Source organism: Chlorocebus sabaeus, chromosome 26 (genome assembly GCF_047675955.1).
Source record: "Chlorocebus sabaeus isolate Y175 chromosome 26, mChlSab1.0.hap1, whole genome shotgun sequence".
NCBI lineage: Eukaryota > Metazoa > Chordata > Mammalia > Primates > Cercopithecidae > Chlorocebus > Chlorocebus sabaeus.
The window spans coordinates 12465884-12487579 of NC_132929.1; the positions used below are offsets into that span (position 1 = coordinate 12465884).

At 37.6% G+C, this 21696-nt stretch overlaps 1 protein-coding gene across 3 annotated transcripts in view; it reads left to right on the forward strand.

The window, feature by feature from the left end:
• Window positions 1-21696, forward strand: part of CDIN1 (CDAN1 interacting nuclease 1) — a 227003-nt gene that overhangs the window by 55680 nt on the left and 149627 nt on the right. Inside the window, exons 2-4 of one of the 3 annotated variants that reach the window (XM_008017110.3) lie at window positions 8868-8913; window positions 9810-9874; window positions 18820-18880. In XM_008017110.3, the coding sequence (XP_008015301.1) occupies window positions 8868-8913; window positions 9810-9874; window positions 18820-18880 (172 nt within the window). The remainder of the gene's footprint in view (window positions 1-8867; window positions 8914-9809; window positions 9875-18819; window positions 18881-21696) is intronic. The other 2 variants (XM_038009811.2, XM_008017111.3) reach the window with 2 other exon arrangements.

Here is a 21696-nt window from a genome sequence, read left to right on the forward strand (position 1 = left end):
GGACTTGAGTATACACAGATTTGGAGTATCCTTGGGGGTCCTAGAATCAATCCCCTGTGTGTACCAAAGAACGACTCTAGTACGACACATAATGAGAGATAGTCGCATAAGGACACATGACAACATGAATGAGAGCCAGTGAGGCTACAGTACTAGACTCAAAGGAGATCCAGTTATTGGAACTACCAAACAGAATTACTAGAATTAAACTTTGGGGAGTTATAAAAGAAATTGAAACATTCTGCAGGGAACTTATATGAAGAAGAATCAAATAGAAAATTTAGAACTGGAAAATCCAGTAACCAATATTGGAGGGATTTAACTCAGTGGATCAATTTAACAGTAAGTTAGACATTACTGAAGAGAGGATTAGTGCACTAGAAGGTGGATCACAGGAAAATACCAGAATGTAGCATACAATAACAAAAGGGTGGAACGTATGAAGAGAAACTAAGAAATAGAAGATACAGTAGAGAAGGCTGACAGATTCATTGGGAGTCTCGGGGGAGGAGCTTGAATGCAAAAGCAATGTTGATGAAATTATGATCGAGCATATTCCCAAAATGATGAAAGGTACACAGCCACATATTGAAGTCCAACAAATTATAAGCAGGATTTTATAGTTGAAACTCTTAAAAAGAAAATATTAAAGCCAGGTAGAGGAATAAGACAGACTGTCATTACAAAGAGCCACAATTTGACTGTTACCTGACATCATCAACAAATCTGCACTGGTGGAGTTATTAAAACAATGTAATGGGCCGGGCATGGTGTCTCACACCTGTAATCCCAGCACTTTGAGAGGCCGAGGCGTGCGGATCACGAGGTCAGGAGATTGAGGCCATCCTGGTTAACATGGTGAAACCCCATCTCTACTAAAAATACAAAAAATTAGCCGGGCGTGGTGGCGGGTGCCTGTAGTCCCAGCTACTCGGGAGGCTGAGGCAGGAGAATGGTGTAAACCTGGGAAGCGGAGCTTGCAGTGAGCTGAGATTGCACAACTATGCTCCAGCCTGGGTGACAGAACAAGACTCTGTCTCAGACAAAAACAAAAAGAAAAAACAAAAACAAAACAACAACAACAACAACAACAAAAGAACGTAATGGAGATGAAAGAGTGGAAAGGAAGGAATGAAGAACAATGAGATGGTACATATGTGGGTAAATCTGAGTAAGCAGAGATATATGAAATAGTAGCAGTGTCTTTTGAGATAAGAAATATACAGACTTAAAACAATTTCAGTAATATCCTACATTCCAGGAAGGGGACCTTTCATTAGTGTTGTAATGCTTTTATATTTTCCAGGAAGCAATAAATCACCCATCAATAATAGATTTTGATAAATTGAGGAGGCAACATGGTTTTCTAGATTGATTATTAAAAGAATAGTAAAAGAGTATGTAACTTTTAAGTTGCAAGAGGAAAAGTAGTAAATAAACATTGAATCAATTGAAAAGTACACAAGAATGGAGAGAAACGGTACATATAGTGGATAAGACGATAGCATTTTGTGAGATGATAGATTTAAACTTGAATATATCAGTACTTTCATCGAATGTACCTGGTTTACCTGCAGTCATCAAAATGGTGTAATATCTATGTAAAGATAAACATACAAATCTGTGGAACAGATTAGAAAGTCCCAAAATAGATTCTCAGATATTTGGCTTCCTTAGAGGCACCAACGTGTATGATCAATTTTATATTTGTATGGAAATAATAAAAACAAACTGTGATCCCCGCCTTAACACACAAAATTAATTGAAGGTAGATTATAGACCTAAATGTAAAAGCTAAAACTATTAATCTTCTAGAAAAATATATGAAAATATCTGCATGAATGTGGGTAGGCAAAAATTTCTTAGACAAGACACAAAAAGTACTAAAACAAAATAAAAGAATAAATTGGACTTCATCAACATAAAAAACTTGTGTACTTTAAAAGGAAGTACACAAAGTACATAAAGTACTTTACGTACATAAAGTACATACTTTTACATAAAGTACATAAAGTACTTTATGTAAGTACTTTAAAAGGAAAACGAAAAGGCAAGCCGTGGATTGAGAAAAAGTGTGATGAGGATGTGCAGCAATGGGAACTCTTCTGTAGTGTTGGTGGGAGTTTAAAGTTGTTGCAAACACTTGAAAAATTGTTGACAGTGTCTGCTGAAGTGGAGAGGTGCATGTCAGATGGCCCAGAATTCTCCTCCTACATTTATACGCATCAGAAATGCATGTGAATGTACACCAAGAGACTGACCCAGGAGTGAGTCCACAGTAGTAATATTCAACAATAGAATAGATAAATTTGGCTTATACTCATTTGATAGAATATACTATAAGGGATGAAAATGAATTAACTACACTTACATTAACATGGCTAACTCTCACAGACATGTTGGTGAGTGAAAGAAGCTCGATGCAGAGTGCATGGTGTGTAATACACTTAATACGAAGTTTACAGACAGGCAAAACTAACCTGTAGAACCTAAGGGTACATTCTTGGGTGGTAAAATTATCAAGAAAAACAAGGAAAGATCAGAAGTGGCTCATTTGTGAGAGGGAAGGAGGGTAGTGATTGGATGCGTTATCTTTTGGGGTGCTGGCAGTGACTGTTAACCTAAGTGGTTATGTTTTTTTAAAAAAATATTAATTCGTTGGGCTGTGCATTTGTTCCATGTGTGTTTTTATGTTTTATTTCCGATAAAAATAATTTTTAAGGAATATATAATGACATGGATAAATGTTAGTGTCTTATATAAGGAAAGCATGTTACAAAAAAGTATGTTTAACACACAATTTTTAAACGTATATGTGTGTGTATATAGATACATACAAACAGATTCATACACATCAGACATAGAGCAAAAACACAGGAAAATTATAGTCCAGAATGAATTCTAAGAGTAGACATATGAATTTTATACAGAAGATGCACCATTTGATAACTAGGAAACTCTTCATTGAATGTTGTTTTACAAAATTAACACAGGGGGCCCCTGCATCCTCTATAGAGAAGATGATTGTATTATTTATATTTGCCTGCCTGGTTCAGGGAAAGATTTAAAGCTGCTTTATATTTAATATGAAGTGAATAACATTTACGCAAAAGACATACGCAATCAGATAGAGACACTTCAGGCAATAGTGGTGGTTAAAATATACCTTCGCTGCAGGGAGAGTAATGGAAATTACCACATAGTCTTTTAATCCTTGACTGTTTCCTGCAGTCAGTAGTTCCTTTAACTTTAAAAACATAAAAGAACAACATTTTTTTATGAAGTTAAAGAAAAACTGCAATTTGATTTCTTAAAAAGGAAATAATGTCTAAAGCCATGGAATTTGGTCAAAACACTTGACCTCCTGTGACTTCAATTTTCTAGCAAAAAAGCAACATGCCCCACATTTCAGGGCTGTTTGGAGTATAATGTAACATCACATAAATGCTTAAGCAGGGATATTAGCATACATGATTTGCAGAACCCATTTCTGGGAACTATTAAGAGGGCAGATTAGCACTGGGATTAAGACTTTCGACTCTGGAATTGGATGTAAATTTTGATTCCCAGGTCTACTGCTCTTCTAGCTGTTTAACTGTGTATTTTACTTAACTTCTCTTCCATCATTTCTCCATCTTTAAAATAAGGAGGATAGTAGTACCTACCTCAGAAGATTGTTGTGGGGATAAAATTAAGTGCAAAGGTAGTCATAGAGCCATTTGGATATATCTTCAGTTTGCCAGCGAAAGTAGTTGAAAGCCTGGGGCAGTAACCACTTTTTTCATATATATACAGCTCACCCTCTGTATCCATGGGTTCCACATTAGCATATTCAGGCAACAACGGATTGAAAATATTTGGGGAAAAAATAAAACAATAAAAATAACACTACAACAACAAAAAATAATACAAATAAAAAACCAAGCGCGGCATGGTGACTCACGCCTGTAATCCCAGCACCTCGGGAGGCCAAGGTGGGCGGATCACCTGAGGTCAGGAATTGGAGACCAGCCTGGCCAACATGGTGAAACCCCACCCATCTCTACTAAAAATACAAAAATTAGCCGGGCGTGGTGGCAGCTACTCCGGAGGCTGAGACAGGAGAATAGCTTGAACCAGGAGGTGGAGGTTGCAGTGAGCCAAGACTGCGCCACTGTACTCCAGCCTGGGTGACAAAGCAAGACTCTGTCTAAAAAAAAAAACCACCCCCCTCAAAAAAACACAATACAGTATTCACAGCTGTTTACACAGCATTTACATTGTATTAGGTATTATCAGTAATGAAGAGATGATTTAAATTATACAGGAGAATGTGCATGGTTTATATGCAAATACTGTGCCGTTTTATGTAAGTGACTTGAACATCCACAGATTTTGATATCCATGAGGGTCCAGAAACCAATCCCCCCCAACAGATACTGATGTTCAACTATATATTTGACCTATAGTTTTTAAGAACTTTTAAAAATAATCGATTACTAACTAAGCTTAATGTTGGCCCTCTACCCAATCATTTATGGGGATATTTGCTGTGGTTAGGCACAAAATGTTTGCATCCTTGATATGAAGTTGGAAATTAGGAAGAGAAGACATAGGGTGGGAGATAGGATGGATACATTTTTCTTTATGTCTTGAACTTAGTTTACAGATTTTTCCCTTTTCCCCCCCTCAGTAATTTCCCAGATTATCAGTAATCTCCCTCCAGATTTCCATTTTGTATTGTGTTCCTAAAAAATAAACAAAGTTTGTGGTAGTATTATATCAAAGTTTGTGGTAGTATTGTTGAATTCTATTTTAATTTTAAGGGGAGAAATGACTCTACATTTCAAATTTACGTGTGGTATGTGTGTGTGGGCAGGGGGGTTGGGGGGTGGTCAAGAGATGGTAGCTGCATTGCTTTTATAGAAAATATGCCTTGACTAGCACTCTGAATCATTAACTACAGACAGCCGGTGTTCCATTGTATTCTTCACAGATTTAGAGAGGTTGTGCCTTGCAATTGTGAGATGTCCAAGTATATCCAACTATAATGCTTTGTAGGCGTATCCTGCTTTATCTCTCTTTAATTGGTTTGCTTCTTCTCAAGCTCCAGAAATAATATTTATTTTTCTCAGAGAGTGTTGAGCCCAGTAGAGTGTACACATTTAAGCTTCCTAGATTCTATAGAAAAAGAGCTTTAAGGTAAAAGTATTTACTTCCTTATGGTCTTTTTCAGAGGTTGCATACTCAAGAAGAAGAGGAACATAAAATGCGTGATGCCTTCTCTTCAGATTCTGCCTGCTTTTAGGCCTCCATCTGAAAACATAAGGACCTTACCTTTGTATGAATGTTGCACTGCAACTAAGTCTGCTCAGCTCTCCTCTTAATCTAAGCTACACTCTCCCAACTGTCTGAGGCTCTTTCATGTTACCAAGTATCTTAGCTGGGTGGACTTGGGAGCACATTGAGTTAAATATCACATGAGGAACTAGTGTGTTGCCTGTTTTTATATCAGGGATTTGAAGAATGTTGAATGCAATATAACATGAGAACAAATAGTACCCCATTAATGTTTCAACTCTATATGGGAAAATCTCACACCAGTTTATGATCTCTAGGCACGTCAATTTAGTGAGTCAGTGACAGACAGAGGAACAATTTTAGGGAAGCCAATTATCGCCATCAGCTAAGGGGAGAACTAGAAATTATGGAAATGGACAACCCCTCTCAAGTGTTCCATCTTGTACCTGTGGCACCATTTTGGAGCACCTTGTCTCAGAGCCCTTCATCACGCCTCCACCTTACTGGAGAACACAGAAGGCTGGGAAGAGTTTTATTTCTTTGGTTTGGAGATTTTAAAAAAATAGCCATGTATAGTTACACAGAATAAGAAGGGAGACTGGTCAGTTCAATTCCATGGTCTCTTGAGCAGTTCCACAGTGTCCTCAAGGACCCAAGCTCTTTCCATCTTCTGTCTGCCATCCTCACAGTGCTAGTTTTTCCTTCAGACCTGTTTCCACATTGCTGCAATGTGGCTGTTGCTGTTCTAGACTTGGACAGGGTTTTACCTAGCCATTCCTTGGGTCCACTCCCATGCTCTCCTTTACCCAGACAGCTGCAGGGTGCGGAGCTAAATCTGGGAGATAGCATGGGAAAAATACAAGCAAAACTGTTTAGATGGGGTTTTAATACTACATCCTGGGTATTTGATACCAATTAAATGACTGCATTTTTGATTCTGTAAATTTAAAACCCCATATATGCTAAGCGATATAAAGTGTAAGGATTCAGGGTATGATTTACTTCATTCTGTATTAAAAAAATGTGAGTACTTGACAGCATTCTAATTTTTGCCTTTTTTGCTTTGTGTGTACTTTTGTGTGTGTACTTGAAAGTTTCTTCTAAATCAACTCCTGTCCACCTTATTTAGTTGTTTGATTCTGATGGCATATTTCCCCATACATGGGACATTGTAGATGCACAGTGGTACTGTTGAATAATGGACTGTGATGTTCAAGGTAGACCTTTCAGTTGCACAGAATCTTTTTCTCCTCTCCTCTTTAGCTGGAAACCACATTTCTTGTGAACCTAGTGAAAATTGAATTTATTCTGTAACTTTGATTCCCCTTGGCCAAACAGATCAAACACAGTGGGAGGGTACAGTGTGGGCAGGGTAGAGGTGGTGAGAGATAGCCTTGAGATCATGAGACTCTTCTCCCCACATGCCCAGTCTTTCCCTCCGTTGTCCCTTCTCAGCATTAACACATTGGAAGAAAGTACAAGTAATATACACTGAAGTCAATGTCTTGGTTGTACTAAAACTACTTTCTTGCTCCTTGTGGTGTGACATGTGGTCAGAACACTCTTCTACAAGGTTAGCACATACAGAAACACATAGTTGGCTGGCAGACTACCTAGCAGAGTTCACTTTATTCTCTACAGCTTTGAATTACTTAAAAAAACCAAAACATTTTGGACCCGTGTCTCTCTTTCTGTCGTTACTATGTATACGTAAGTCGTTTTCTCTTTTTATTAATAGTTCTAGCCAGTTTTTACCCCCAGTGTAAGCTGGCAAAAATCTCTCTAACCCTCTCAGCCATAGAAAAACTGAGTTGCTTCGCAGGCTCTGTCCATGGTTTTAGCTGAATTGAATTCTAAGCAGTTTGAAGATATTTTTCTAGCTGAAGACATTGTCCTATCCTTGACTTATACAGTACTCTCAACTCCTGACCAGCTTCTCGTTTTAAAGTATTTATTCCTGAACTTACTTTTCCAGCTGCCTCTTCCCATTCTGGGCATCTACAATTATGTTTTATTTACCGTTTAGTTTTCTTTTCATTAGTCATTTGTCCCTGACTTTCTCATTCCAAATACATGTATTTCTATCATCTTTTTTGAAGCATAAAGAATGACATTTTGTGTACCATTAAATGGTTAATAACATAAATGCATTTTGCTGTACAATGAGGAGGGGGTCTATTTATGGCACGTAAATACCTAACATTAATTTATTAAGTGATTTACAAAGATTTGGGCCTCAATTTTCCTCCCCTCCCCCCCCCAGAAGATTATTGTCAGCAACCCTACTAGGGTATGTGATTTGGGTGTTAAGCTGGGTCAAACCAGGCAAGATAGGAAGATTTTATATAAAATTGCCTCTTTCAAAGGTGCTTTTCAGTTTTAAAGGGAAATTGAAAAAACCAGTCTGTGATGAATTGATGATTGTATTTAATCATTTCTCTGTACTTTTGAGTTATTGAAATATTCTTTTAATAATATATCAGTTTCCTTGGTGAACATTTAGGGTATTTTTTTTTAACCTCCTCTTGTAATTTGGTAAGGGTGGAAAGTGTCAGAAGCCAAATCTGTAATGTTATCCAGAAGATGACGACATCTAGACAATGAGTAAACAAATATGGTGTCACTTTATTTCACATTCCCTAAATTACCTGTGATGAACTCAAGAGGTTTTTTCATTTATAAATAGAAAAAATTTATTCACAGTCCTTTGGCATACTATAAAAGTCGAATTATCTAAAATGTAATCTATTCAGATAGCATTTAGTAGGAAAATAGAAATAATTGTTCTCAAGATACGATAAGTTAGATGTGTCTATAAAGGACAGTTGAAAAGAGTAGCAGTGGGATATTGATTGCTTTTGAGAGAAAGAAAAATTCCATTCCATTTCTAAATGTTAACAATTGCAAAAGGAAGATTCCCACTTGGGAAGAATGTTTTTCAGGTTGCTTCGTTGCCAGGTGTTTGACACTGTGTGTTGTCTTAGATGAATAAGGCTTAGGGCAGTCTTTAGGAACGATTCACTCCAAGGACCTCTGCTTCTTGCTGTGAAAGCTTCTATTTTCATAGCACGCCACTGTCAGTGGAAATGTTCCAGTGGTCACTGCGCTACTTCTAGTAGAGACCAAAGTTTTCCCCCTGAAACTGGGATAGCTGTAGAGGAGAATACCTGTCTGCTAACAAAATTAATTTCAGAACGTTGTCAATGAATGAAGTGCATGTTCTCTACTGTTGATGAGATTGAGCTGTGTCACTTATTAACGGAGATAAGCCTTGCTTTTTTGTGGTCCCTTTTAACACCGTTGCATTCTACAAATATGATTTACAATCATCCTAAAGTTTAAAACATCCAAATAATGTGATAGTTGCTTTGAGACCATCCATATTTTCCCCTTTCCTTTTTTCTCTCTCCTTGACCCCGCAGCAGGAAGCCTTTGTTTGAGGTGTTCATCTGGAACAACTTTTCCACACTTGTTTTCATGTTCTGTTAGATTACAGGGCAGCAGGCCTACCTTTGAAGCTCCTTTCTCTTTTGTTTCTTTGCCGTGCACTCCAGTAATTAACTTTGTCCTTCTTTTATTTGTTCCAGTCAATCGCAGGCCACTCTGCTGAGCATCTTCTCCCAGGAGTACCAGGTTAGAAGTTTTCTCCTTTGTGAGGGTTGACAGGTGCCTAATTGAATGATGAATGTCCCTTTATTTCTTTGTAATTGAACTGCCAGCTCTCTGATTGGGCTGGAGGATGTTCTCCTTTCCACATCAAGTACCGCCTGCGTCTCGGTGGAGGCCTGCCAAGCCTACCCATCCATCTGTCTAATAACATCTAGCCTTTGCTTATTTGGTGGACCTGTAATAAATTATGCTAAACCATTATTATTCTGACAATAATAATTTCCCTGTGTTGCGTGGTTCCATGTGCTAAATGTTTGCTGACTTGCACTGTCAGTGCCGCTTTCCATTGCTGACAGAGATGATGATAAATGACCATTGCTGGAGTGGCAGAAGGCAAGAGAGGCAGAAAATGGAGTCATTTATCATGAGATGACAGGTGTCAGTCAAGTGGCAAGTCTCTATGGAATTACTTTTTGTAGTTTTCAAATAAGTTGTTTTTAAGCAATGTTCTTCCTGGTTTAAAATGGCAATTGGATTGTAAAACTAGACTGCAGAGGACCTAGATGGAATTGAATCGAGAGAAAATTAATACAAAGGTTGAAAGAGGGAACAAGTTTTTCTTTGCCCTCTGTAGCCCTAAGCAAACTTATTTAGATTCAATTACTATGACCCTGTTGGCTTTTACATATATACTGTACCTTGTGGTACAGTCTGAAGACATCCCAGCCAAGCAATGGAGATTAAAATGCATAGGTTCGTAGAGTAGAAGGAAAAGAAGTCCTGCCATCACCAAAATTCCCAAGGTATCATTCAGCGTTCCCTACGTGCTAGTCTTTGGGCTCAAGAAATTACATCATTCTTGTTTTAAACCTCATCTGTGACATAACAAAGATTTTTATTTTTTATATTTATTTTTTCAGAAACACATTAAAAGAACACATGCCAAGCATCATACTTCGGAAGCAATTGAAAGTTATTACCAGAGGTATGACCTTCCTGCCCCACTAGAGGGTATCATAGTACCTATTAATTGTAATAATAATTATGAATAAGTTAGGTCATTAATATTCTATATCATATCCCAAGACATTCTGTTTTAAGTCTTTTATTCAAAACTTTTAGTATGTTTTTGAATGAGTTTTCAAATGCTTTGTTTTGTAGATCTAAAGAGTATGGTAAGACTGTCTTGACTTACATGCGTGTGTGTGTGCGCGTGCGCACATACTATATGAGATGTAGTTACAATATTATGAAATCTCAGTTGGCTACTTGAAACTTATTATAAGTGCATATCTTGTCTAAATGCATATGCTCGTGTATACATATATCTACATGTATTTGAAAGTTCTCAAACCAATTTTCATTTCTTAGATTAGCAAGTTGAAAAAAGAAGATTGAATTTAGATGTCGTTGTATTTTGCATCGTAGGTATTAGGATATCCATTTTAGAAATGGAAAAAGATACATCAAGTAAAGGCACATGGAGATATATTATAGTGTATAACTGTCACATTTTAAAGGGGATTTTGTATTTTTAAAAGACAACCTTGGGTATTGACAGCATGGTATCTAGGAGATACTTTAATTTCAGCCTAATTTATTATAAATAGATTTCAACTTCTTGTTCTGAAACAATCTTTAAAATAGCTCTGATTTTTTTAATTCTAAAATTTGTATTGTCATTGTAATATGACTGAATAATTTATAACACTAAATGGTAATGGTTTGCATTAGAAATTGTTAGTTGGTTTCTTAAATCTTCCAAGGGCACATTGGAAATGAAAACTGTTTGAAATCTGCTCTTAAATTATTATACTTAAGATTGACAGATGAACCTTTCTGTGGTGAGAATGACACCACTGATTTTAGATGAATGATTTTTATGCATAAAAATTTTATGAATGAAATAAATATGTGGGTAAAATATTGGTGTCATGTTTTGGTAGTCATTTTATTTAGAATCAAGAAAGGGATGTTGAACAGGAAAGTCACAGAAGTTGGATTTTTTAAAAAAAATTATTCACTGCAATATGTGGTAAAAGATATGCTTTGTTTTGAGTAGTAATACCTGTCAAAGAAAGATAACATGCACTCATTGCACACACACACACACACACACACACACTTTTGTGTCTAGGAGAGATCCTCTCTAAACAAGACTTTGTAAAGTTTGATGATTTATTCAAAAGTAATAACCTTCTTGGTGAAATTGACATTCAAATTAAAGTCATAACCTAAATTATACATGTGAAATTAAAAATGGCCCACGAAGTGCTGTGAAGCCTGCAACTGTGTTGGCATCCAGACTCTTCAAGGAAGCACTGAAGGTTATTTCCATGCCAAAAGATACATTCTTGTTTGTAAACATTGAAGTCCTAGGCTGTCATATAAAAGTATGATTTTATGTCCGGATTTTAAAGCCTTGTAATGTCTACAAAGGAAAATAGAGCATTTGAAAGGAAAGTGTGCTTTCCTGGAAATTCGGAGATCCTCTAACAGGTCATGGGACTGCCCCCTGACACTCATTTGCCTCATTGTAAGAACGTTGTTTTAGTTATTAATACAGGATTTCTAGGATCGCTAGGTGCTGCTATTTAAAATCTAAGTTTCATTAAAAAGTACATCTGATTATTGAAGTATGAACATACTTTTGTTGGATTATCTGAGTAGTATAGGCCAGAAACAAATACATATCTCATATATATATATATATATATATATATTTTTTTTTTTTTTTTGGAGAGTGTTTTTCTCTGTCACCCAGTCTGAGGTGCAGTGGCACGATCGTAACTCACTGCAGCCTCAAACTCCTGGCCTCAGGCAATCCTACTGCCTCAGTCTCCTGAGTAGCTGGGACTACAGGTGCACACCACCATGGCCAGCTAATTAAAAAAAATTTTTTTTTTTTATAGAGACAGGGTCTTGCTACCTTGCCCAGGCTGGTCTTGAACTTCTGGCCTCAAGTGATCTCCCACCTCAGCCTCCCAAAGTGCTGGGATTACACGCCTGAGCCACCATGCCTGGCCCAGAAATAAGCACCTTTAAATATACCCAGTGATGAACAGTTGAGTGGGTGACAATGAGAATACATAAATAGATTTCTTTAAATTTATTTAAATATGACCGTCTCAATTATTTCGAAGAGTTACAGCATTTGAAACAAAAGCATGAAGTTAGACCTTAATGGACAGTCTCAGAAAAAAGCAGTCTGACCACTTTCTCGCTTTACCAACCTGCTGTCTGACTTTCTGCCCTGCACTTTGTGCTTGAGGACAGGCCATATTGTTACCTTTCAGATGGATTGACCTCAGTAGCCTTTTGTTTGAAATGTGCAGGTCAAATGTTCCTGTCTATGCTAAAGGTAAATTGGCTTTAAAAGGTTTTTGTTTGTTTTCCAGCAGATTAGAATAAAGCCAAATTGTATTTGTTATATCAAAATATATTTAAGCAATTTGAAAATGTTAATGGCAATTGTATTTAATTGTTTTCTTTTATAAAGTTACACTTAGCTATTGTGAAAATTAAGTATTTAATTTCACAATACTTAATTTGTGATAGTATTAAAAAGGAATGAATGAGTGGCCATAATTGTGCCACTCAGAGATCTCTACTGGCATTTTTCATTTTAGTCTTTTGTCAGCCCATTTTTATATTGATGAGGTCATATTTTATAAGCAATTGTGAATCCTGAGTTTTATACCTGGAAAAATGTATATGATATAATATTATTTTGTAAAAAGCTTTTTATAAACATCTTTTGATTGCCTTATTTCATCATATGAAAGTATCATAATTTACTGAATTATTCCTTTGTTGAACATACGTTTCCAATGTTCTATTTTTTTTGAGACGGAGTCTTGCTCTATTGCCCAGGATGCAGTGCAGTGGCATGATCTCGGCTCACTGCAAGCTCCGCCTCCCGGGTTTACGCCACTCTCCTGCCTCAGCCTCCCTAGCAGCTGGGACTACAGGTGCCCGCCACCATGCCCGGCTAATTTTTTGTATTTTTAATAGAGACAGGGTTTCACCATGCTAGCCAGGATGGTCTCGATCTCCTGACCTCATGATCCACCCGCCTCAGCCTCCCAAAGTGCTGGGATTATAGGCGTGAGCCACTGCACCTGGCCTCCAATGTTTTATTATTGTAAATAATACTGTGATAAACATCTTGATGCATGAGTCTGCATTTTGGATTAGTTTCTTAATATTTCTATATATGTAATTATTGGTGCAAACAACGTGAACATTTTTCACAAGTATTACATATTACCAAACTACAGTCTAGAAATGTTGTACTGGTTGCATATGTTGAACAGGGTGGTTCTGCTCTAAATGTATTTGTTTTCCAATCTCTTTCCCAACTATATCCTATAACACTTCATAAGTGCTAGGGGAAAAAAAGTTTAATTTTAGGTTGTATTTGTCTTTTCTGGAAACTTTAATTATCCCCCACATCAAAGTGACAGATCAGCCTTTATTTAAATTTTCAGATATGCAATCAAAGGGACATACTAATTACAGAAAATATTCCATAAAGACATAATTAGAAAATCCTAATGGTGCCTTTCTGTGCATCCTCATAGTATCTTGTGCAAACTTACAGCATTGTACTTTTCACACTGGTGTAATGGTTTGCTTCTGTCTCCAGCTAGCCTGAAAACTCTTTGGGGTGGGACTACACAAAAACAAATGAATGTTGAACCCTCATCCAACTCTGGCAAAGATCTGAATTGCAATTGGGATATAAGGATGTCATCCTTAATACTGTATTAAGGTGGCCTGGGCTCCATTCCTGATGCCTATTTGCCAGTTAAAACGACTTTATACAGAAGGTGTATGTCATCATCTAGCTTTGCTACAGGAGGACTAATAAATATACATCCTATGGGTGAAATCATCCTTAAAAGGTCCCCAGAGAAGGCCCATTTTATGATGTTTTTTGAGTGTGAAAGACTCATTTATATCTAAGATGAAACTAATGTGTACTCATTTCAAATATAAGGCAAAGTTCTCCATGCTCTGGCCTAAGAAGATCCACAACTCTGTCACTGAGTGTTTTCTCTCAGCTTGGAACACCTTCTGCTTACTCCAAACTAGTAAAGATGATAAGTTTATTTCTAGACTACTACATAAACAAGTGGCCCCGGACACCCCAAATCGATTAATTCTTGGAACTCCCACAGCACTCTGTATAGACATACCCGTTAGCACTTCTCTTGCTGCGTTTTACATACTTATGTACACAGCTCTTTTCCCACCAAAAAGAACAGTTGAAGGCAGGTACTGTGTCTTACATTTGTATTGTTGAGTTTTAGCATTGTAAATGGGGCATAATGAGTGTAAAGTAGATGGTGCTCATTGAACAAAAAAGTGGTCCAGGTTTTCAGAAACGATTTTTATCACATATATATATTACCAATATCATATTTAAGCCAACCTTTTTTACATGTGAACATCTGAATAAAGTTCTGTAGGTCTGATCTTCTAACGCTGCTAAAGCTGGCTCCTCCACCAGTGTGCTGGGAGAAGGGAGGAAATGGAGACAATATTTCTAAACTTTGCTATTGATGGGGACTTGCAGATCTGACCGACTGTGTGCATGTGCACTTATGCTCATGTGCACCAATTTAGGCGAACCCAAACAAATTTCACCAAGAATGTTTCCTGTTTAGAAATAAGATGGCATTAGTACAGTGTGAAAGAATAGAGATTTTTCAAAGTAAACTCTGGAGCTGTGTCTATTTATATACAACATGGAGAACTGAGGAAATTTCTTCAATAATTCAAAAGCTTGAGAAAACTTTATTTATTTATTTATTTATTTATTTACTTATTATTTTTTGAGACAGAGCCTTTCTCCGTCACTCAGGCTACAGTGCAGTGGTACAATCTTGGCTCACTGCAACCTCCACCTCCTGGTTTCCAGTGATTCTTGTGCCTCAGCCTTCTGAGTAGTTGGGACTACAGGCACGCGCCACTATGCCAGGCTAATTTTTGTGCTTTTAGCAGAGACAAGGTTTCACCATGCTGTGCAGGGAGGTCTCAAACTCCTGGCCTCAAGTGATCCACCTGCCTTGGCCTCCCAAAGTGCTGGGATTACAGGTGTGAGCCACCGTGCCCAGCCAGAAAACATTTTCTACTATCTAGATATTATGAGGTTTCTGTTAATCATGATGAAATCATGTAAAATACAGATTTTGATGGGAGGCAGAGTCAGGTGGATAACCTGAGGTCAGGAGTTCAAGACCAGCTTAGCCAGCATGGCAAAACTCCATCTCTACTAAAAGCACAAAAACTAGCCAGGTGTGGTGGCACGCACCTGTAATCTCAGCTCCTTGGGAGGCTGAGGCAGCAGAATCGCTTGAACCCAGGAGGCGAAGGTTGCAGTGAGCCAAGATTGCACCACTGCACTCCAGCCTGGGTGACAGAGGACGACTTCGTCTCAAAAAAAAAATACAGTCTTCGAATTCTTAATTGGATCAACTCGATGCTAGCAAGAATGCAGAGACACATGAATTCTCCTGGGCATTAGGAATGGAGCCCAGGTCACCTTAATGTAGTGTTGAGAATGACATCCTTATATCCCAATTGCAATTGGGATGTTTGCCAGGATTGGATGAAGGTTCAACATTCATTTGTGTAGCCCTACCCCAAAGAACGTTCACGGTAGCTGGAGACAGAAGCAAACCCTTATACCAGTGTGAAAAGTGCAGTGCTGTAAGTTTGCACAAGATTATGATGAGGATGCAGAGAAAGGTACCATTAGGATTTTCTAATTATGTCTTTATGGAATATTTTCAGTAATTAGTATGTCCCTTTGATTACATATCTGAAAATTTAAATAAAGCCTGATCTGTCACTTTGATGTGGGGGGTAATTAAAGTTTCCAGAAAAGACAAATATAACCTGAAATTAAACTTAATTTTTTTTTCCTACCACTTATGAGGTGTTATAGGATATAGTTGGGAAACAGATTGGAAAACAAATACATTTAGAGCAGATCCCCCATGTTCAACGTATGCAGCACCTCACTAGGCCAAATTAAACTTAATTTTTCATTCCTAGCACTTATGAAATATTATAGGATATAGTTGGAAAGCAGATTGGAAAACAAATACATTTGGAGCAGATCCACCATGTTCAGTGTATGCGGCACCTCACTAGGCCTTGGGGGATCAGGGTTCTATTTCAGGGTTCCATAGCTTTATTGTTTACCAGCTAAGAGAGTCCAGATGGGTTTGATCAGTGCCCTGGGGTTTGGTTTCTTTATACGACCAACTGGGAAGCCTTAGCAACCTCATAATTAGGAATTTCCACAGTATTAAGTATGATCATGCTTTTAATATTATATAGAATATATAGATACAGAGGATTGTAATTATTGTTTAATCACCTTCTGTTTCTTTAAACTTGATAGAAGTGCTTCACTGGTCATTAGCAGGATAATGACTGATGCAACTTTTACATGAAGCCATGTCATTTTGACTTAAAGCAACAGATCTCTGGTATAAGAGGTAGTCTGGCATCTAGCTACTACTCTCTTTCACTGTTTGCAGTCAGCTCTCGCTATGGCATGCTTTCTTTTCATGCTGGTCTCTACTCGAGTGTCACTCCCTCAGAGGGGGGCTTCCTGAGCAACCCGTCTAAGTTTACATTTTTATTCTAGCGTATACCATTATACTGTATATTTATCTCCCTGTCTTTTTATTGTTTGTGTCACCACTGTAATATAATCTCAGTGATGATGGGACCATGCATGGTCCCCCCCCCCCCCCCCCCCGTTGCTTCTTCAGAACCTGGAATAAGACCTGACACATAGCCCTCCAAAATACTTTTCGGGTAACTGAAACTGAAGTAGAAAGCTGTAAAGATATCCCAGTATCAGTACAGGCTTAAAGATGCTGACCCAGAATCAGAAACCATAGTAAATACGCACTGTTGGTGGTTACAGGCACACAATCAGCTGGTCTGACTTGGCTGATACTTGGGTGGTATCAGTGCAGTGGACTTGTTTGTGAAAATTGATGTGAGGTTCTTTTTTTTGTTTTGTTTTTGTTTTTGAGACGGAGTCTCGCTCTGTCGCCCAGGCTGGAGCGCAGTGGCCGGATCTCAGCTCACTGCAAGCTCCGCCTCCCAGGTTCATGCCATTCTCCTGCTTCAGCCTCCCGAGTAGCTGTGACTACAGGCACCCGCCACCTCGCCCGGCTAGTTTTTTGTATTTTTTTAGTAGAGATGGGATTTCACCATGTTAGCCAGGATGGTCTCGATCTCCTGACCTCGTGATCCCTCTGCCTCGGCCTCCCAAAGTGCTGGGATTTCAGGTGTGAGCCACCGCGTCCAGCCGATGTGTTCTTAATGGACCTATTTCCCTAAATGTGCTTTCTCTAAAGCACATTTGCCTTGTTTTATTTATTTTTTCTTCTTGCTTCTGAATGTGCATATTTTCCAATTAGTTTTTCAAATAATACATTCAAGGGTGGCCCCAATATGTGGAAAATTGCTTTGTTAGAATTATTTTGAAGTTATAATGATCTAGAGGTTCTCCCCACCTTAAATAATTTGCTGTTACCCCCACTTGGCTTATAGGAAAATTATACAACTTTATAAATCTACTCATGAAATAAGGTAATTTAGTACCTGCTTCTGGCAGTTATATGGAAGACCTCACCTCTTTATTACTCTCAAATACCCAGAACTTATTCACTCAAATAATGTACTGTAGGGAAAATTTCCATACCTAATTCTGCTTTCTTGTCCAATACGGTTTTTAAAAATTATTTAATTTTTCATTTATTAAAGGAAAAATATAAGGTGATTTTTTAGTGTATAATCACCTACTATAAACAAAGTACTTGGTAGGCGTAATAAATTGGAAAAAAATACAATTCTCCAACCTTCATGAGGCTTTCAACATTACAATGGGGGATGGGTTTGAGGTAGCCAAGTAATAGGCAAATACAATATGCTACGTTACGTGATGGAAAAATGTACGGGGTATTCCTCGATTGCATATGAGGAACACTTAACTTACTCTTCTATGGTAGTGGATCGAAGAAGGTGACATCTGAATTGAATCATGAGTTATCCAGGTGAGGGATGGGAGTGGGAGACAGTGACTAGAGATGAGGCTGGCAGAGTAGAGAGTAGGTAGAAACCAGATTATGAAGAACCTTATAAGAGCTGTTAAATGGTTATAAATTAATCCTGAGATTTAATGTGGGATCTTGAAGTGTTATATAAGGAGGGGAATGACACATTCAAATTTTTGCAAAAAAAAGAAAAAAAAAAAAAGAAAAAGTCACCCCAGCTTCCATGTCTGGGGTTTTGTTTTGTTTGGGGATTTTGGGGAGTTCTGTGTTTTTTTTCCAGTGGAGTGAGAGGATAATGGGAACTGGAGGTTCTTAACAGAAATCCAGGGCAGATAAGGTGATGGCTTGTATTGCCTGTCACAGGTGTGCTGACCCACTGATGACATGTCTACTCCATTGTTTTCTTAGTAAGGTGTCAAGCAGCCCTGTGAAACAGAGGTAAAGGAAAAGGCGAGATGGGTGCATGAATACTTTTCTCAAACTATATAAGTCAACTTCTTTCCTTTCCATGCAATGGTTGTCTGTGGTAGAGACAAGGCAGAGTGATATGGATAGTTCCTCTTGTTCATTTTATGTGTTAGGAGGTGAAAGAAAACAAGAGAGACCCAAGTATTCACACCTCCTGCCCCCACCTTCAGCTTCTTAGTTGCCAGTGGTTTTGAGGTGAGTTGTTTGTGTTATGTTTTTCCCTTCAATGCTTTCCTATGAACGTAGCTTACTTTAACTAGAGTTGAGCGTGGCGTCTGCCCAGGAGAAACATGTATACACACAGGGGATGCTGACAAGTCTATGCTGGCTCTTTTCTTGTCACTGCATTACCACTTGGTTTTGTCCTGTCTAGGTACCTGAATGGAGTGGTGAAAAATGGAGCTGCCCCAGTGCTCCTGGACCTGGCCAATGAGGTAATGTTATTGTTATGATTTTATTTAAACTTGCATGAAACCTAAGGGGCCCATCTAGAGTAACTTTGCTTGCAATTATAATTACCTTTGGAGAAAAAAGGATTTGAGGTGCATTAGACGTTTAAATTACTCCCTGATCTCTTTGTACTTTTAATAATTGGACAGAGAACTTCACATATTAATAAATCAGTTGGCATAATTAGTCTACTTCTTTTAAGGTAAATGTATAAACAGCCTCTTGGTTTCTTATTTTGTGGAAAATTTCAACCAAACAGCTCAGGACATGCTTTTCTCAGGATAGGTTGTCTTAACTTAGTGTGAGAAATACCTGTGTCAAGTAAAGAGATAGATGCCAAAAAAAAAAAAAAAGTAAGAAAAAAGAAAAAAATCTACTAACTGTTATAAAAATGAAGAGAGAAATTGTATACTTAAAGATGTACTTGATTCATTTTTTTGTTAGCAAACGTTTATTATAATAAAGGATCCATGCCTTGTAGAAAAGTCTCTTTATATGAAGAGACTCTTTATATGAAGAAGCATAGTGTTCTTAATAACACCAAGTAAGAAGTGATTTATTGCACTTATTCGTTAACTCTGATCTGCTTCTGTTTGGGAAAACAAATAACAGCCTTACATTTAAAAAAGGAAACCCTACAGATTTCCCATGAATGAAGAAGCTGTGAAAAGTTCGTAATAGTTGCAGAGAGCATGCCGAAAAAATAAAATATTTAATTCCTAAACTTTAAAATATTTATCCACTGTAATAAGAGCAATACAATATTTAGTCTGACTTGGAACTGCTTATGCAAACCTCGTAGGGATGGAATGAAATGTACACTGTTTTTGTGTTGCATTATAATGGAAAACATAAGAAGCAAGGCAGAAAATGTGTGTTTGCATTAAAGATGACTCGGTAGTGTGAGCATTAAGTGTTGCAGTAGCAGCAAGTTCTACATGTTATATTAGCAAGGAAGGATGGCTTCCCTCACAGCTTCTGTCTGCTGCTATACACTGCTGCAGTCAACAAATGAGCAATTACCTATCAGTTACTAGATGGTTTTAATAGTCTAGGCAATGTCTACACAATCAGATAGGATAGTTAACATGCAGAATGGATATCTGTGGGCCTCCTAGAAAAACAAGTATTTTATTCTTTTTTTTTTTTCCATGTCTAGAGCAGGAATTTTTTTTTCTTTTCTTTTTCTTAGTTTTTTCTTTTTTTCTTTTTTTTTCTTTTTTTGAGATGGAGTCTTGCTCTGTTGCCAGGCTGGAGTGCAGTGGTGTGATCTTAGCTCACTACAACCTCCGCCTCCTGGGTTCAAGCGATTCTCCTGCCTCAGCCTCCCGAGTAGCTGGGACTATAGGCGCGTGCCACGATGCCCAGCTAATTTTTATATTTTTAGTAGGGACGAGGTTTCACCATGTTGGCCAGAATGGTCTCGATCTCCTGACCTTGTGATCCACCTGCTTTGACCTCCCAAAGTGCTGGGATTACAGGTGTGAGCCACTGCGCCCGGCCAGCAGGCTGGTTTTTAAATGTCTCTAGACCTGTTCGTTACAAGTTGATGCTATTAGTAACTTGAGGTATGTGAGCTTTAACTAGGAATTTAGTGATTGTCTTTTATGAAAAAGAAGAATAAGCTAGCAGCATTCCAGACACACATCTAGAAAGAATGTGATGCAAATATGGTACCCATCTATATAGATGATGATGTTGATGATATAAGTTTTACATCATAGCAATCTATATTCATTTGAATTTTTAATGGATAGTTCTATATCCATTAAATATTTAGCTGACCTCTGTTTTAATCTTCTAGTAATATGGAAAAATTTAACCTACCAACACGTTTTCTCCTACATCAATAAACCTTTTATTTACCATGAATATATAGCAGTATTTAGACAAGGGAAAAAGTAGTTGTTTAAAGGCTTTTCCTCCCTTTTGGCTACAGACTAGTACAGAAAGAATAGCACTTTTCTATGAAATTGATAATGCATTAGGGAAATTTGGGAATGACTGGTACCATATTATAGCTTCTAAACAACCAAGCTGCCATTTTTTCATGATAGTTAATGCTTAAATAGCATACACTTGCGTCTGGTGACAATTGGCGTGATGGTAATACTTTATGAGTCAATATTTATTTAATCAGCGGAAACTATAACAATTGATGAGAAATATATAACATTGGTACATTACAGGGTGCAGCAACTCTGTTAGACAAGAGCGTTGTATTTTTGTTATCTTTTTGGGGGGCTAAGGGCTGTATGTGGTCATCACTGATTTTATAAATGTCTTAATACTACTTCTGCAGTTTCAAGTCGAAAATTGAACATTTTAGGAATTCACACGTTGTTAGTGATAATAAGATCAGTCATTCTGTTCTCTCCACACAAATATTTTCAAGTGAGATTTGAAGCACTGTGCATTTTACTTACATGCTAAATTCTGACATGAAGCATGATGGTCCTATTTCAGAGAAAGATGGACACATGATTAATATGAAAATTAGGGAGATGCAAGTACCTGAACTAATAAGGTAGTCCTTATTCAGGCTGGACTACCTTCAGTAATTTCACCATTTTTCATGTGTCAACTCTGATGTGGGTTACTAGGAGTAAGCAGCTTCGTGGAAAGCATTTCTTTCTACTTGGGGAATTTAAGGGCATCCAAGTACATACATATTTGAAAAAACTGTTCATACAAATGAAGCCAGCCTTTTTGTCTAGTTACTAAATCAAAATAAAATTTCGGTATGAATACGGGACTTGAAAACCTGTCAAGAAAAATTCGTGGTGATAATATATGAGAA